The sequence below is a fragment of the Populus euphratica genome, unplaced genomic scaffold (assembly GCF_000495115.2).
Source record: "Populus euphratica unplaced genomic scaffold, PopEup_1.0 scaffold275.1, whole genome shotgun sequence".
In the NCBI taxonomy this organism is placed as follows: domain Eukaryota; kingdom Viridiplantae; phylum Streptophyta; class Magnoliopsida; order Malpighiales; family Salicaceae; genus Populus; species Populus euphratica.
Genome location: NW_011500157.1, coordinates 18,517 through 36,259, shown reverse-complemented (window position 1 = coordinate 36,259; position 17,743 = coordinate 18,517). Strand labels below are relative to the sequence as shown.

Sequence of the window (17,743 nt, the reverse complement as noted above, 5' to 3'; positions counted from 1 at the left end):
TTAGATATGTTATTATAAAACATGTTTTAGTTAAGGAGTTATTGATACTTCAAGTGCAAAATGATGATATAAAACCTTGATAAAAATACATTTTTAAGTATCAATCACATAGTGCACGTCTTTACAGGCAAGGTGAAGCTGGTTACTGTGCTCATGCACACTAACCAGCTGATGTGGGCTGGGCTCATATATTTTGGGTTAGATGCGGGCTATATATGTAAGTTTTTGGAATTTTACCATTCCCCGCCTATTTTGTTTTATGCCATTTTGCTTAATATCGGTTGGTATTTTTCATCAGAAAAATACTAATTCGGTATTAAAATACTCAGTTTTTGTCAACTTTTAAAAATATAAAAAAAATTTAAAAAAAGAAAAAAAATATTTTTGTGTATACAACCAAGTGTCTCAAAAACTAAAAAATCATATTGTGTTTTTTGTACACCAGAAAACAATGTTGTAGCATGTATTTTGGCTTTAATAACTAGTTTATTAAAGTCAACAGAACATTGGCTAAAATTTAAAAAATAACAAAAAATTTATTTTCTTTGTCTTTTAGTATTCGGGGTACAATATTACACGTAATATATATTCCAGATATTTAATTTTTTTTTTACAATAAAATGGTTATGTTTTATCTCATTAAGATAAAAACTTTCTTATTAAGGAGGGCTTGTCTTAAACCTTAGACAGACTAACAATTAGAAATTACAACACGACTTTAGATTTTATTAGATAACAAAACAATACAGCCTAACTAAGGTAAGACGCAATTGGTGTGCTAATACATTTCTTTTACGCAACCAGTCTTCGTACTCAATCTTTAAAATCAGTTAGGGTTCCTAGTGACTAGAATAGTAGATAGCAACTCCCATTCAAATTTTTCACTGATGAAGACAAGAATTCCTTGTCTCTTCATATTTGCCAGATAGACTATACTTGTAAATTTTTTTAGGGTGGACGATCGCCGTGATATCACATACGCGTGACAAACACAACTTTTTTTTTTTTCTCTATCATGAAATATTGGCTCTATTATACTTTTAGTTTCTATTACTTATCTAGCGCTGATTCACAATTATAACATTATCAAATGCATTTGTTTTATAAGCATACAGTAGTGCACAAACATGCCATCTCATTACATGTATAGAGGGTGAATGATATTAAAATAAATATTTATATACTTTAGATATTAAAATTTTATATAAAGATTATCAAATTCTCTAATAAATATTTTCTAAAGTAATCAAATTTGTTCCCATAAAGTATCTAAGTTCATCTATTTTAAATCTCATTTTTAATTTTTTTATTCTTATGTATTTAAGAAGTGTTTGGGAATGTGGTTGAAACCGAGTTTCTTCAAAATTTATTTTTTATTCTAAAAATTATTTTTTTTTATGTTTTTATATTGTTTTAAAGTGTTGATCTCAAAAATAATTTTTTAAAAAATAAAAAAATATTATTTTAAAGCATTTCTAAGCAACAAATAGTTTGAACAATAATTACTACCACAATCCCAAAGTGCTTTTAGCTTATAAATATATTAAAATAATATTTTTTTATTTTTAAAATTATTTTTGACATCAGTTTATTAAAATGATTTAAAAATATTAATTTAAAGTAAAAAAAAATAAAATTTTGAATTTTTAAAAAAATATTTTTATACCATGAAAACAAACATATGTCCCACAATGCATTATCCAATTTTTTCTTAACATTGATTTGTAGATATTGAACAGTTGTATATCATAGCTACCTAATTCAACTGAATTATCAATTCAACTGAACTACCAATTTAACAGTTATATATATAAAAAAGCATATCATAGCTACCTAATTCAACTGAACTATCAATTTAATTTGCTTTATGTACTTTGATTTTGTGGTATAAAAAAAAACAAAATAAAGAGAAAAAACTGAACTATTTTGAGAGCTATGAAGACGGCACATGTAAAATATTAGTGCTCCGACATAAGTAGATATTTTTATTTGTTTATAAATAAATTATACATACAAGTTTTTTCTACACATTTTTATAATTTTAAAAATATAAATTTAAATAAAAAAATTATGTGTAAATATATAATTAAATAAATAAAAAATTATATATGCAAATAAATAAAAAAATCATTAATAATATTTGAAAATAAATTTTTTTATAAAAAATTAAAATTAATTGGTTTTTAATTACAATTAAATAGTGAAAAACAAAATCCAAAAATTAAATTAAAAAAACATAAAATTTTATATAATTTATCTACATTAATGTGTGAGATAATATCAGTGAAGACTTGCGTAATGATTAATTATATCAATGCCAGCGATCCAATCACTTGGACACGACTGATATCCACCTTAACCATACCGACGATGGCCACAATCTTCTAGACTGCAGGAAGACAGAGCCATCGTTCCTGTGAACGTAAGTTTCTCCACGTCACCGATAAAAAACTCACTGCCACGTCACCGATAAAAAACTCACTGCCACGTCACCAAAACCTTCTTTTCTTTTCCTATGGACCCTGTAGCTCAACAGACCGTTCTTTCTCCTCCTCAGCGTCTCTCTATTTCCAACTCAATTTTCCTGGGAGCCAACCGCAAAAATTTTCCCGCTTAGTTTCTAAGTTTTACTCTTAAATGGAAGTTAAATTGCAGCATCATAGCTTCTTGAATTCAAGGTGCTCAATTCTGAATTCTATATTTTTTCTGATTCATTGCAAGTTTTCTTTTTACTACCATCAATTTTTACCGTGTAATTGTAGAGTAGCTAGGTTTTTGGAATCTCTGCTTGTTTGCATGCCGAGAAAATGAGAGAAAATAAAAGAAAAGCAATAACCAAAACTAGACTTTCAATTCCAGTTGTGTATTCACTTTCCTTTTCTTTTCTTTTTGAAAGACTGTAAATGTGAAGTATACTGCTTGATCGGTTCGATTAACGTTTTGTGCAGCTATAATGGTTCGTCTTGCGTTGAATTTTTTATTGTGTTCGCTGTTGGGCTTGTAAATTGGTTTGTTCATGAAAAATGATAAATTATTGGATATCATGGTTTTCTGCTATATCTATAAAAGGAGAACAGGGAATTGGGGAACTTGTAGGAAATAAATGATGATGTAAGAAATATTAATGTCTGGCGTGCTTTCATTACAACATTAATGTGGTTAGAGCTGACTGTTGAGGTTTCTACTGCAGCTCTTCAAATCCATGGCTTTCACAAAATTCTATTGCTCCCAGTATCTCCTGCAAAAGAGTAGCTCATTTGGATTATCTACTGATCAATTGGGGTAACTCAAGGAAAAGATGCCTTGCGAAGCTTGCATTGCGAGGGAATGGTAACCAGAATCTTAATTACCAATTGGTTCGATATAAGAAATTTAATCTGGCATATCGTAAGACAAGAAGGATGGGCCACCTTTTTCCCCTATCATCTGCTGATGATGGTGTAACTGTCAATGGTAGTCCTTCTGCTAGTACCAGTAGTGACGTGGAGGAAATGAGACTTAAACTCAATCAATCACTACAAGTTGATGATTCAAGTGATAAACTTGTTCAATCTTTACATGATGCAGCAAGGGTTTTTGAGGTGGCAATTAAAGAACAGGGTTTGCTATCGAAGTTTTCCTGGCTTTCATTGGCCTGGCTTGGTGTAGATAGGAATGCATGGCTGAAAACGCTGTGCTATCAGGTTTATTCTCAGCCCTAGGAAAGTTATTGGATAACAATCATCATCCGTACACCCTTTTACTTTCTTTCACTGCTGTAAGATATGCATGTCTGGTTTTATTATAATATTGACTTGGCCAATCAATCTTATTGAACATAAAAACTAGGTCATTGACTAATGCTAATCCCATGATGTTACTAGGCTCTGTTCTTGAGAGCATTCCAGTTGGGTTACATAATCTTTTGTTGGTTTTTGGCTATATCAGTTTAACAAAAAGAAAAATTGTGATACGTTATTATTGAGGACAGTATTATTGCAACTTTCACTGGATCATTGTTAGTTCGTCAAACATGATGTCACTATCACAAACACCATTGCTGCCACCTCCCCAAACTCTTAATGTTGATGCTGGCATTCTCTTTTATTGACACTCTTACGGTTCTGCTGCAAGAGTCCTCTGCATCTATCATCAAAATTAGAATTCTTTTTGTCTGGGGCAGCACTGCATTAAGTACAACTATAGTTCATTGCTGCTGCTGAGGCCTCGACCTCTACAACCTTTGTTACAACTACGTCCACCACCATCTGATTTCTATTATAACTTCTTGTAAAGGCTATTCAAACAAATAAAAAATTCATGTGAAGGCTGAGGTACTCATCACTGTTCAGCTTTAACACAAATCAATGCAATTATTACAGTACCCTTGCCAATTTTCATTTTGAAAACATTAGATAATTTAAATGTAAGTGATATGTGATTTTCATTAGATTGTTCATTTTGGTGAACGGAGCTCTTGGTAAGTTCTTTGAGTCTGTTTCGAGGCCCAGGGATGATGCATTTCCTAAATAATTTAATGGTCCGCGGTTGCTTGGGGTGGTTTTAGTGTGGGTTTATTCTGATCTTTTGCACAAACATTTTGTTGTAACTTTTCTTATATCATCTATGTTTCTGTTGGTAATTTCCTCAAATAAACATATGTACTAACTTCTCTCTGCATATACTTGATAAGTGATGTGATGTGAATATCTGGTCAACTGATTATCATCCTTTAAGACATCCAAATTTGTTATTTTTAAAATTTTTCACTTTTCTTAACATGTATATTTAGTTTCTCTACAACAAACAATATCATACTTATTTCATCCTCATAGAAAATTTTGGCACCAAGTTATCTAAATTTTCATAATTTCTTTCAAAATGCTTCGTATTTGCAGTTATTGTTGCCTTTTTCTTCTTCAGTATACTTTTGAGCAGACACATTTATTGCATTGTTTTTCTGAATGGTGTTCTGAAGATTTAGACATGTGTATCGGTGTACATATCAGCTGGAAGTCTTACAAGCAATCTTTTGACCTTTGAGCTCTTCTCTATTTTAGTCTAGAACATTATTTAGCATTTCTGATGTTTCATGTATTTCTCAGGCGTCTGTTTATTCCTTACTACAAGCAGCACATGAGATTTCTTCCCAAGGTGATGGTAAAGACAGAGATGTGAATATTTTTGTTCAAAGGAGGTGATAAATAATATTTATTTCAGATCACCATTTCTTGTTTGGCTGACTCCTGTTAAAGCTCCCAGAATCTTGCCTGATTTTGGTCTAATTTATTTAAAATTTTACTCCCATTGTTTGATATGTGCGATATATATATACAGAAACTAACACATTGCACATCTTTCATTCATGAAATTAAGATGCAAGACCTCTTTCCTAATTGAATCAACGATTATTTTTGTTATTGAATTTTCAAAACTACTTGGAGCAGAATACTTGGTCGTATATGGCCGACTTTTGCAACATGCTTTGATAAGATTGTACATTAAACAGATTGGTGAAAGCTTGCCCATTGTTCCCTGATAGATACAATTGCTAACCATCCAATCAAACTTTTGGATTTCGAAGTTTGTCCAGTAGGCTATAGCTCCTTCTGTCCTTTACATGTTGCATCGGAGACCTTTGATTCCACAATTTCCATTTCTGTGTTATTTGAAACCAACATTAATTGTGTATTTTCTGTTCTGACCTTCTGCATTGGTTTCCACATACCTATGATTTTACATCAGTTTTAACTTTTTATGATGCAGTTTATTACGGCAATCTGCTCCACTAGAGAGCTTGATCAGGGATAAACTATCTGCTAAACAACCTGAAGCTTATGAATGGTTTTGGTCTAAGCAAGTTCCGATGGTGGTGGCTTCTCTTCTTAATTATCTTGAAGAGGACCCACGCTTTACTTCTGCTGCTGCTGTGTATGTCATTGTCTCTCTCTTACTGCTTTTTGAGGTTTCCAGTAATTATTGCAGTTTTGATATCCTTGTGAGAATAAGGTTATTTTGGTTTACTTTCAGGTTTGGCAAAGGCTTGTCCTTGATTTCAGGCAATGGAAGTGATATTTCACTTCTTTTATTGGCACTAACATGTAATGCTGCAATCACAAAACTTGGCATCACAAAAGTTTCTTGCCCAAAATTCTTCTCCATGATCTCAGATATAACTGGTAGATTGATGGACATGCTGGTTGATTTCATTCCTGTACGCCAAGCTTATCATTCTATAAAGCACATTGGTCTACACAGGGAATTTCTTTTACATTTTGGGCCTCGATTTGCGGCATGCCGAGTAAAAAATGATCGTGGATCAGAAGAGGTGATTTTCTGGGTTAATCTTGTACAGAAACAGCTCCAACAAGCTATAGATAGGGAGAGAATATGGTCAAGACTAACTACTTCTGAAAGTATTGAGGTTAGTGCCAATGGCTTATGTGCAAGTTTAGAGTATAGTTGAGGCTTTTCATTACCTGTTAATTTAGACCATGCTAAAGTTTAAAGTGCCAATCATCAGTTTCATGCTCCCCATTCTGAACATATACTGTATTCTGGGAGAAGGATTGGATGGATAACCAAAATAGTTTTTGGCATGTGGTGTTGTTTTGGTTTTGGAATATGGAAGCAAAGGGAGGAGGAGGACAGCAGTGAAATAAGGGGGTCTGTCACAGTACTGAAGATAAATGCATAGTATGTAACAGATACAGTACACTGCAATCAACCTTCTTTCACTGTGGCTTTAATTCTGTAAATTGCATAATTTTGCTAGTTTTCCAAGAAACAAGGGTACCTAGAAGCAATTTACTGATGAAAAGCAAATGCTCCAATTTTGTGAAGACGTGCTTTCACTTGCAAAAGTTTATAGAAAAACAATTATAGCATAAAAATAAACCTAGTTTATGAATTGTTGAGGTCTGAATATCGAATGTTAACCCTTGTTTATGATGATTATTGGGCTACACTAATGGTTTTGTCTCCTCATAGAAACCCTATCAATTCTGTTTTTGTTGCTATGCCTTGAACGTATTTGTGATTTCCCCATCCACTCAAAAGAGGCAGTTTGCTAGTCTGAACAGGCATTGGCTACAGCACTTAGGCATGCTTGCATATGAACTGTCTATAGATATACATTTATCTATTAAATTAACAATAAATGAATAGATATTCCTTTAATCATGTAGAGCCGTTGTTGATTGCAGGTTTTGGAGAAGGATTTGGCTATATTTGGATTCTTTATTGCCTTAGGAAGAAGTACAAGATCCTTTTTATCAGACCATGGATTTGATGTTCTAGATGATCCTATTGAAGGCTTCATAGGGTAACTCTTCTCTATCCTTTTCTTTAACAATAATTAATAAAATTTGATTTAGATTTCTTTTGCTTGGATGTCTATCATTTTATGAATTTTCTTGAAGGTACCTTATTGGGGGTAGTGTTTTGTACTATCCTCAGCTTTCATCAATAAGCTCCTATCAGTTGTATGTAGAGGTGAGTCAGCATGCATATTTACTAGCATTATTATTAAACATTCTGTCTCATAGTCAATAACATAATTTTCAACTCCATAGGTAGTTTGTGAGGAGCTGGATTGGCTTCCTTTTTATCCAGACAACATTGGCACCCCAAATCTGTCTCTTGGACACAAAAATAAACAGAAGGATCCTCCAAATGCTGAAGCTATCCCTCAAGTATTAGACGTCTGCTCCCATTGGATCCAAAGCTTTATTAAATACAGTAAATGGCTAGAGAATCCATCCAATGTTAAGGCAGCAAGGTTTCTTTCCAGGGGGTAATTGAACTTATCTGCCCTAGTTACTACAAAACGAAGAGTAATTCTTTGATTTAACAACATCTTCCACTTTCATTGTTCAGGCACACCAAATTAATGGAGTGCAGGGAAGAACTAGGAATGTCTTGGTAAGCTAATGGAAGCAAAACTTGGAGTTTTTCTCTGATGTGCACATGAAGCATGCTCAAAAAGACAGAAAACTAGTCATAAAGTTATGAATGAGATGTGTATTCTGTGATAAAAAATGAAATGGGCTTCAACGGGATTAAAAACCTTTTAAAGTGCTAGGAATGGATAGAAATCTATAGAAACCAAAACTGATCCGCCATTGGAATTATCTGGCATTTCAGTCAATATCCAAGCTTTTATTGAGATTTTGACTTGAGCTGTATGTTCTGTCAAAGACTTGTTTCATTTCAATTCATTTTGTTTGTAAGGACATGATTTCTACCATTGTCTAGTTATGTTTGTTTGAAATGTTTTTTGAAATGATTCATAGTTGTGGATTACAATTTACACTTAAACATTGTGATGCAGGAAAATGACAGAAAGCAATATCAATTATTCTGTTGAGATAACAAGACCTGAAATTAATTTGATGACTTATAAAGAGACAGATTCATTCAACAAGGTTTTTATCCTTCCTTTAGTTCATTTCTTTGTGGCCTATTCTTCACAGTTCATTTTGAAACTTGGAAGACTCAACTTTCCATGTGAACATATACGTCACAAGGATCTGTTTTCCTGTGGTGTGGGTCTGTCTAATCAATGACATAACATTTATGAGGATGTGAAAACAGCCTCATTCATATCATAATGCTTAAAGTGAAAGAAGTACTTGGTTTCTTTGTTTTCTTGTTGGGTTGCAGCTTGCTCCTCTAATTGATATTTAACCTCTACACATGAGCTTCCATTTAGACCAGTTGTCCATGTTGTTGTTCTGTTCTACATGCCAATAGAACGATTGTGCTTTACATTTGGTGTCAGGCATTGGAGAGTGTTGAAGGAGCTCTTGTGAGACTCGAAAAACTACATCAGGAGCTGCCTGCTTCGAGCTCTAATTCTGGGAAAGAGCACATAAAGGCTGCGTGTTCTGATCTTGAGAAAATAAGGAAACTGAAGAAAGAGGCTGAATTTCTGGAGGCATCATTCAGAACAAAAGCAGCTTCGCTTCAGCAGGTATGCTATTAGTTTCATAGTAATACACACTACAGCTTATTAATGACCACTGACTGCATTCCATTTGATTCACTGCTGGCCTGTACTTGCAAATGATTATGCTGCATTCTTTATTCCAAAAAGGTGCACCACAATTTCTTCATCATGTGTTCTCTTAAAAGGCAGCTTTATACCTCCGTGTTTAACAGATAGTTCTCATCTTTATTAAAATTTGTATATCTTACTAGTACTTATTTGCTGATTGGATCACCAGGGAGAAGATGAAAGTAGTCTACAATCTTGTATTAGCGAGCAGCAACAATACTTGAAAGGGAATGGGAGGAAGAATGCTGATGTAAGGCTAGATAGAAGTAAAAGGTATTACACTTTTTCTGTAGGTTTAAGCTCTTCCCAACATGTTTGAGTTTCTTGTTTCATGCTATTGTCTGATTTATTTCCTGCTTAATAGTGATTCCTTTCATTTCTTTTTGAGTTATCAGTAAATTTCAAGGACTGTGGAACTTCCTTGTGTACTCTCCAACCAAGAAGCTTGGCCCTGATGTGGCAGTTGTTGATGCATCTGTATGCCCTCCCTTCACGATATTGTCTACAATAGTAACTGTTTGTGGGTGGTCTTTTTTTAATTGTATATGTTTGTGAGTACTTTGGAAGTTCCACTCTCAAATGTGTTAAGCTAGTTGAAGAAGTTTTTCTCAATGAAAGCTTCTTGATTGCAACTAGCTTAAAACTAGATCCTTAGAAGAAAAACTAAAATGAATTACATAGCTTTATTTTCAGAAAGTAAAAATAAAGGCACTCCTCATTAGCCATTTGATAAGCAGATGACCTTGAGCTGTTTTTATTCTTCTTATTTCTATGATGTCCTTTGACCTTGAGTTATTCTTGTTGAAGTGCTGCATTCACAGAGGAAAATTAAGGCACTGGTAGATATTTTTGTCCTATAGGATGTTATTTGCTAGGTATCTTACTGTGCTGTCCTATTGAATATAGTGCCACAGTTTGGTTCTGGAAGCATTATATTTCCCATTTTGAAATGCCAACTTAAAGGCAGAAAGTCTGGTTCATGCTAACAATAATAGTTGGAATTTCTCTTGGATATTAAATAAACTGATTTGACTAATTCGTACATTTAGACTGTTTTGATTATTAGCAAACAATTAATCGTACATGATGAATGATATGTGGAATTGAATGGCAACATTGTCTAGTGGTTAGAATTAGATGATTAATTATCCTGTTTTTTGAACCACTTGTTGCTTGTAGTGCCTATAATTAAAGGCCATCTTTTTACTAGTTAAATGGAGGTGGTTCAAGAGTATATCCCTTCTACTAGCAGCTCCCTATTAGCAATGAAGTAGCTACTAAAAGCAGACCAATAAATATGGGAAACTTTTTGTAGACCTAACTTTATTTGTTTCCTTTTGTGGATAAATTTTGATGCACTTCTTCATATCTACCTCCTGTCAGAAAGAAAGAAATTATGAATTTATACAACTTGCAAAACTTCAATTGCAACTCTTTAACGAGAACATCATATAGTATAGTTCGGTATTCCACATTGTACATGCTGGAATTCTTGATCTTGATGTTGTTGAGTGGAAGTATACTAAAGGAAAGAGGAGTAACATTGCCAAACCCAGTTATTAGGACTCCTTAATGTTTAACATTCTTTAATAGCGATGACTGTCAATACTTTCTAAATTAAGGTTATTAATAACATTTCTTACCTCTTTAAGTGAATTTTATCAGCTGTGGCTTTTGGTTCTCACCTATTTTCATGCTAATGTTGTGCTCTGAAGTACATTGTTTTCCTTCAGGAGTTGATTAATTTTTATTAAAATGGAAGTTATGTAAAGTTGGTTTGGTAAATGCAGGGAGATGCAGATATTGGGCAAACTACTACAAGTATGGGTATTGGAGAGTTGGAGTCAAATGAAATTCGTCGCTTTGAACTTCTAAGGAATGAACTGATGGAACTTGAAAAACGGGTTCAAAAAAGTACTGATCAATATGAAAATGAAGAGGTGTGTCTCATGCTTTTTAACATCTCCTTTGTAACATTTGAATGTTACAATGGTTTTTTTTCCTTCATGTAATAAATTAAATGCACATGCTTGTACAGTTCTAAAAACATGAATAAACCTGATATGGAATGTGGGAAACAAATTTTGTAACATTGTAAACTTATTATGGTCCTAGTGAAGTGGTTAGGACTTTTTGAAGTAGCTGCTTGCTTGGCTTAATTTGTACCTCTGTGGTTGCAAGTCCATAATTATTACTATTGCTCCAAGCAACGACTCCTTGAGACCTTGTTTTTCTTAAAAAAGAATGTAACTTACATTCTAGGATTACTTGGAAATGATTGCTTTTTGTTATTTTATATAATATCAGCAAGGTTTATTTATAACGACTACTGCCAACTCTGTATTCTTGACATTATTCTTATGAGATTCTATGTAACTTCTTAAACTTTGTTTTATTTTTAGGATATTAAGGTTACAGATGATGGTGCTAATTACCATGATGAGGCTGCAAGCTCTCAATTAATCCAGGTTCCAAGGAATGAAAATATCATCGAAAAATCAATTGTTAAGCTAAAGAAAACAAGCACGGTATGACTAGCACTTTCCATTCTTTCGTAACTGGTATAGTATTGCATATCTTTCAAGCTCAAGCATGTGACATCACATCAATAAGTGGATACGATTTCCTAATGTGCTGTGCTATGTTGGTAGTAATTGAATTTTTCTTTTCTTGCACCTTTGTGTTTCATGATCAAAATGATTTGGTTGGGTTGATGACATTGGACATTTATTAGGTTTATTGAAAACTAGATGAGTAAAGTCATTCATAGGCCAAATATATTAACTAAAATGAACGCATTGTTTCTGCTGGAACACTGAACATCTACTTGTACCTGTATCGGTGTTTGTGCAGGAATGCTAGGCATGCTGAAACAAATGCAAAATAATGCTCATTTCTTTGAATTGTTTAGAAGAAAAAAAGATCATTAGGATTTGAAACTCACTCCCATTTAAATCTTTAATATCTATTCTGTGACTACTACATGATGCATGGCATTTAGGTTTTCAATTTTAGAACTCAGCTCCTGGACTGTTTGCACCTCATTGATAATATATATGATTAAATATGTGTAGGATGTGTTGCAAGGAACTCAGCTTCTAGCTATTGATGTTGCTGCTTCAATGGGGTTGCTTAAAAGGCTCTTGATTGGAGATGAGTTAACAGAGAAAGAAAGAAAAACTCTCCGGAGAACTATGATAGACCTGGCATCAGTGATACCTATTGGTGTTCTTATGCTTCTTCCTGTAAGTCCCATCTTAAAACTACCCTCATAAACAGCGTGTCATTTTAGTTGTTTCATTTTCATCCTCTCATTAATCCGTAAATCACACAACTCTCAAGTATCATGACTTCTCATTGATTCATCTGGCAAGCTTGGTTTGCCACTTCTCCTTCTATTTGTGGTGAAATTGTTTCTGCTAGACTAAACAGTGCTTTAGGACAATCCAGTCATTTAGAAATACTCATCCCTGTTGCTATGTGGGAGGTTTATATCGAAATATATAGAACTTGTAATTATCTTCATTGCAGCTGCATTATTTCTGTGGCACAGCTTGTGGACCACCCTGTTCATTGTCATACTGTTTAAGAAATCGAGTTGTCAACCTTAATATATTTAGAAAGTCTAGACCCTGACCAAGCTTCTATCTGATGTGTTTAGGCATAATACCGTGTCAAAAATTGTTAGTTCTGGTGCAAGTTCAAAAAAACGGGGGATGGATGCCTAAAAGGTTCCCAGCATAAAGAGCTTGGTTAGCTTCAAGTGCACTATTAAACTAACCTACAAATTGGCCAGGTTCATTTCAAGTTCATGATCTGACTTGTCTTCAGATCTGGGTTGAGTCTGCACTTATTTTATCGCAACTGATTGAAGCTGCAACTCCACCATATAAAAGATACTATGAATTTTTTTAAGTGCAGAATTTTGTGTGTTAATTATATATGGTCCTCAGAATTGGCTTTCTTGGAACACATGGAAAACTGAACTGCATTTCCACAAAAATCTCAATCCAAATCTGTGATGTATTGCCCCCATTTTACATCTATTGGCACTGTTTTTTTCCACCGTGACCTGATGTAGAAAGGATAATTTGTTCATCCTAGGTTACTGCTGTGGGGCATGCAGCAATGTTGGCTGCTATCCAGAGATATGTGCCAGCTTTGGTGCGTTGTTTCTGAGCCAATAAATTCCTTTTTTTTATATTCTTATTTAGATGTCAAATCTCCAAATACCAGGTGCTTTTATAATATGTTCTTTGGCAGATACCATCCACATATGGACCAGAAAGGCTGGATCTCTTGAGGCAACTTGAGAAAGTGAAGGAAATGGAAACGAGTGAACTGGATACCAAAGAAAATGGAGAGGTACTATCCTGATCAGAAGCAGCCCAGATTATGAACAATCGGACAGTGACAAAACCCTTCGAGATTAGGTAACTGGTAAATTACATTATATAATATCACCTGGTTCTGAATCCCGTTGACAATAAATTAGCATATAGAATTTCATTCCATGTATCAGGTATTCCAGGTAGGCACCAGTGACTGCAGTCCTGTGGAGCATCAACCGGAGTGCCGGGCTCTCGATGATGAGAAGGGTGACCGTCATACCTGAACTGTGACAGATGCGTAATGTTTAAGAACCGAACCTTCCTGTCTCCATAATCCATCTCTTTGATTACAGTAGAAATTATTTGGTTATACACTGGCTCAGGTTCCAGCATTATGTAGTTTGCTTCTGGTTGTATATCAACATCACATCGGCCCCCCTCATCCCACGTACCATTCCTGCAATTTTTCATATTAAAATAAGTATATAATCTGGATTGAGATAATCCAGGTCCGCACGAATCCTAGCTGGACGTGAGCCAAGAATATTTACCTGTAATGTACTGGGGAGTAGCCACGAAAGAAAACACGTGTCCCTTCAGGGCTTAAATTTTCACACCACGACTTCCATGTCTGAAGAGATTTTTGAAATGCTTCTATCACGTTCAACGACATGTTAACCTTACCTCCGTCCTCGAAGTAGTTACCCCTGCACATACCAAATTGTGAGCGTGACTTTGTGGTCAGCAATAACTAGGAACTGCAAAATAAGGGAGAAAATCTCATACATCTTGACGGTTTTATCTTCATTCCACCAATGCCCTGTGTTGAACATCAGAACGTCAGCCCCTTCCCAGTTTCTGGAAAACCAGTGCAGCTGGTCGACCTTAATTGTCATTTTGATGCCAGCCGGTGAATTCTGAGGTGGGCGGCCGATGAATACCAGAAAAGGTGCCCTATAGTATTCAACCGTGAGATTGTATTCGCTGAAGCGCATGGAGAGAAATCCTTTGTGTTTTGTTATTGGGTTCCCGTTCTCTTCATATATTGAAGACTTGTTGGAAACCCCTTGAGCAAGCATGCATAGGAAAGACTCCCACTGGTTTCTGCCAACAGAGTCCCCAGCAAACACAACCCTTCCATTTCTGCCTCTGTTTAGGATTTCACTTGCATTAAATCTGAGTAGAAACAAGAGGAGAGAGTTGAGGAAAATCTCAATATAGACGCTACAAATTGTCTGCACGCATGAGCTTATTGAACCAAATAGCTGGTGAGACCCGTCGCGCATCAAGTGGGAAAATGGCGGCCAATATTCACCATTCCCTGTGTTATGCCTACAGTGGCTCTCAATAACTCTTACGTGCCATGCAATCGATGGGGTTGAAATATGTGCAAAATGATCCTAATTAACAGTTTTAGGTACAACTGTAATGGCGGTTAGAGAGTTTATCGATCTCAGGCCCTTCACCTGTAATGTACAACGGTAATGGCGGTTAGAGAGTTTATCGATCTCAGGCCCTTCACCTGTAATGTACAACGGTAATGGCGGTTAGAGAGTTTATCGATCTCAGGCCCTTCACCTGTAATGTACAACGGTAATGGCGGTTAGAGAGTTTATCGATCTCATGCCCTTCACCTGTAATGAAATTAAAGGCTATGAAGCTCCCGCTTTTCCAACAGGAACCCGTCTAAAGTACTGGTCTAACGATAATGTTCATCAAAACTCATGAAATTTGGATGCCAAACTCAAAAGTTACTTCACTTATATTAATTAAGGTTTCCAATATATAAACTTAATAAAGAAAATCCAATATTGAAAGAAGCATCCATGCATGCATGACAAGGCTTGTTAAACTTTCATGATATAAGCTTCCATACCTTGGCAAATCACACCCTTCTGGCTGCCATCGCCAATTCCGATAGTCTCCGTCTTTTCGTCCGTTTTGAACGCACCGAAAGCCTGGATCAAGAAAGGGGCAGTTCTCAGTGTACGATAGATTCTTGTAACTTTCATCCCGAACCCATCTTCCACGAGAATAATCACAGGCTGGGTGTGATGAGTCTTTATCGTTCATTATGAAACCAAAGCGAAAGACAGATCCCGGATCGAAAGAGCCAAGAAGATCAAAGACGAAGAATGAAGACGCTACGACAATGAGAAAAGAGATTGCATAGATAAGTTCTCTCTTGATTACAAGGGGAAAATAAAGAAGGTGGTGTTTTTGGTTTGTGGGCTGTTGATGATGATCCATAGAGAAGAGAGAAGGAACAACAAGTCTTTTTATATATAAATTCTTGTTGTTACTTACTTTGAAGGTGTCCTGGAAGAGAAAGAAGGGATGTATGTGGTTGCACGCTCGCGGTTTGTTGAATAGATGGCAATGCAAGTAGGAGAATTAGGGTTCATTGCAGGCATAGCAGTTGCAGGTGTTCTTCGTACCAGAAGATTGGTATTGGGACAGCACAAAAGCTTTCCCTTCAATATCAATAGCCTTAAGGAAAGAAGAAGCATCCTCTATTTTGTTTGATCAGTTCTGGAACCACCCATTTTCTTTTGGCTTTATGCTATATTGAGAAAGACTTGTATGTGGTTTTGGCGGCTTGTAGGATGGGATTGTTCAGATGGAGTAGATATACTCTTGGCAATCGTGCTTGCCTATCTGTATTCTTGTTTAGGAATATACAACGATGAGATTGATTATCCATCATCATAATCTTAAAATAAATATAAAAAGAATAATGTTACCATGTTTGTTTTGTGGTGTATATATATTCTTAAATTTCATGCTTCCTTGCACGCACGTTGGTATTGCATCTTTTTGGTGGACTGTGAGTGTCTATTTAATATTGTGTTTTTATTTGTTTGAAAGTATTTTAAAAAAATATTTATTTTAATTATTATTTATTTTATTTATTTCAATAAATTTAATGTATTGTTATTAAAAATAAAAAAATATAAAATTATTTTAATATATTTTTAAACAAAAAACATTATACACGATAAAACATAAACTACAAAAAATATCCAATCCTACTCAAATCATACAAATATTTTGCTTTAATAAAATAAAAATACAATATATTATGTTATTCTCGCCCAATTCTTCTCATGTTTATGGAAATTAATAGAACCCAGCATTAAGCGGTTGGATCCATCCAACCCGACCCAATTCAATATAAGTTAGAGTTTTTAAACCTAGCTTGGTGGTTGACCCAACCCAAAACTTAGATCATGGATTTTTTTTTAGTCGAAATTAATTTTTTTATAAATCAAAATGATGTTGTTTTAGTTAATGGCTTGTAATCGGGTCTTATCTAGCTAACCTGATCACTAGGTTAACCTGCCGAGTCACCCAAATTTTTGATTTTCTTATTTTTTTCTTAAATTTGACCCGATTTCAGCTCCAAATCAACCAAGTTTTCAAACTATGATATAAATAATAAATTGATTAAAATATAAAATGAGATTACAAGAGAGTGTTTGGATTAGAGGTGTTTTAAAAAATCAATAAACCAAATAAACTGAAAAAAATTAACCAAAAAATAAAAACCCGTTTCGGTTTAGTTTTTGGTTTTGTAATGCAGAAATTGAGTTAACTAAACAGGATAGGATCAATTAAAAAAAAAGGGTCCCTAGTATAAATACAAATGTTGCCACGACGTGCTCCTCTCTTCTATCTAGTTTACTCCTCTTTTCTATCCAGTTTACTCTCCGCTAACCCTAAGCAGTTTCAATTTCAATTTTCAAAGAATCTCTTCTCTCACTACTCACTACTCAGAGCCACTCGTCGTCCCGCCCCCTAGCCCCTTCACCCTCTTCGGCCTCCACTAAGGCCACCCCTGTACCAGAGCACTCGCAACCCGTCCCCTCTCGTCTCTTTGCCTCTCCCTCTCCACTCTCCTTAGATTAAGAAAACATAAACACAGATCGACCATCGATGTTTCCTCAGTCTCTATTAGACCAAAACAATCTGTGTTTCCATCAGATCGATGTTTCCACAGCTTTTCAAACTAGTGAGTTTTAATTTTTTTTCTCCTTTCAAATTAATTAATTCAGTTAAGGTTATTGTTATTTTTAATATAGTTAAGCTTATTTTTTATATGTTTCCTTAGTCTCTACTGGACAAACATAGTCGATGTTTCCATCAGACTAATGTTTCTTCAGCCTCTCAAAATTAGTGAGTTTTAATTTTTTTTCCTCCTTTCTAATTAATTCATACAGTTAAGCTTATTGTTATTTTTAATCAATTTTGTTGGGTGATGAATTTTAGTTTAGGTTTAAATTAGAATTTAGAGCTATTTGGGTGATTAAAGCGAATTTTTTTCCTTTGTTTGAATAGAAGGGATTTAGCAGTTTAGTATTATGATTATTTTGGT

The 17,743-nt window shown here is 34.6% G+C and overlaps 2 protein-coding genes and 1 long non-coding RNA gene across 5 annotated transcripts in view; 1 reads left to right on the top strand and 2 right to left on the bottom strand.

Moving 5' to 3' along the window:
* The window catches only part of LOC105111111 (uncharacterized), a 5,260-nt gene extending 4,167 nt beyond the window's left edge, over positions 1 to 1,093 (bottom strand). Inside the window, exon 1 of the long non-coding RNA XR_839569.1 lies at positions 1,039 to 1,093. This is a non-coding gene — a long non-coding RNA (uncharacterized LOC105111111). The remainder of the gene's footprint in view (positions 1 to 1,038) is intronic.
* Positions 1,094 to 2,354: 1,261 nt separating this feature from the next.
* LOC105111109 (uncharacterized) lies at positions 2,355 to 13,788 on the top strand. Of its 2 annotated transcripts, XM_011006367.1 has the most exons (19): positions 2,356 to 2,678; positions 3,191 to 3,683; positions 5,085 to 5,176; positions 5,746 to 5,910; positions 6,010 to 6,403; positions 7,185 to 7,303; positions 7,401 to 7,473; positions 7,554 to 7,774; positions 7,858 to 7,902; positions 8,312 to 8,405; positions 8,762 to 8,953; positions 9,207 to 9,310; positions 9,433 to 9,514; positions 10,828 to 10,977; positions 11,440 to 11,565; positions 12,112 to 12,282; positions 13,142 to 13,201; positions 13,301 to 13,470; positions 13,560 to 13,788. In XM_011006367.1, the coding sequence occupies exons 1-18, from the start codon at positions 2,638 to 2,640 to the stop codon at positions 13,412 to 13,414; spliced, it is 2,736 nt and encodes a 911-aa protein (XP_011004669.1). In that variant the 5' UTR covers positions 2,356 to 2,637; the 3' UTR covers positions 13,415 to 13,470; positions 13,560 to 13,788. The 2 variants fall into 2 exon arrangements, with proteins under 2 accessions (XP_011004670.1, XP_011004669.1); XM_011006368.1 differs by lacking the exons at positions 12,112 to 12,282; positions 13,142 to 13,201; positions 13,301 to 13,470; positions 13,560 to 13,788 and having other exon boundaries at positions 2,355 to 2,678; positions 9,433 to 9,588; positions 11,440 to 11,531.
* Positions 13,365 to 15,914, bottom strand: TBL9 (TRICHOME BIREFRINGENCE-LIKE 9). 2 transcript variants are annotated; one of them, XM_011006370.1, is made up of 5 exons: positions 15,245 to 15,910; positions 14,155 to 14,544; positions 13,920 to 14,075; positions 13,572 to 13,825; positions 13,365 to 13,473 (listed from the first exon to the last, which is right to left on the bottom strand). In XM_011006370.1, the coding sequence occupies exons 1-5, from the start codon at positions 15,616 to 15,618 to the stop codon at positions 13,415 to 13,417; spliced, it is 1,233 nt and encodes a 410-aa protein (XP_011004672.1). In that variant the 5' UTR covers positions 15,619 to 15,910; the 3' UTR covers positions 13,365 to 13,414. The 2 variants fall into 2 exon arrangements, with proteins under 2 accessions (XP_011004672.1, XP_011004671.1); XM_011006369.1 differs by lacking the exon at positions 13,365 to 13,473 and having other exon boundaries at positions 13,487 to 13,825; positions 15,245 to 15,914.
* Between the last annotated feature and the right edge of the window lie 1,829 nt (positions 15,915 to 17,743).

Bases quoted from the DNA above. Each gene is read 5' to 3' on its own strand.
- TBL9 (XM_011006369.1), bottom strand. From the start codon at position 15,618: ATGGATCATCATCAACAGCCCACAAACCAAAAACACCACCTTCTTTAT. The intron at 14,545-15,244 runs GTATGGAAGCTT...GTTTCTACTCAG, and splicing joins GAAGGGTGTGATTTGCCAAG to ATTTAATGCAAGTGAAATCC. The intron at 13,826-13,919 runs GTAAATATTCTT...GAAAAATTGCAG, and splicing joins TACTCCCCAGTACATTACAG to GAATGGTACGTGGGATGAGG.
- LOC105111109 (XM_011006367.1), top strand. From the start codon at position 2,638: ATGGAAGTTAAATTGCAGCATCATAGCTTCTTGAATTCAAG. The intron at 2,679-3,190 runs GTGCTCAATTCT...TTTCTACTGCAG, and splicing joins CATAGCTTCTTGAATTCAAG to CTCTTCAAATCCATGGCTTT. The intron at 8,406-8,761 runs GTTTTTATCCTT...ATTTGGTGTCAG, and splicing joins AGACAGATTCATTCAACAAG to GCATTGGAGAGTGTTGAAGG.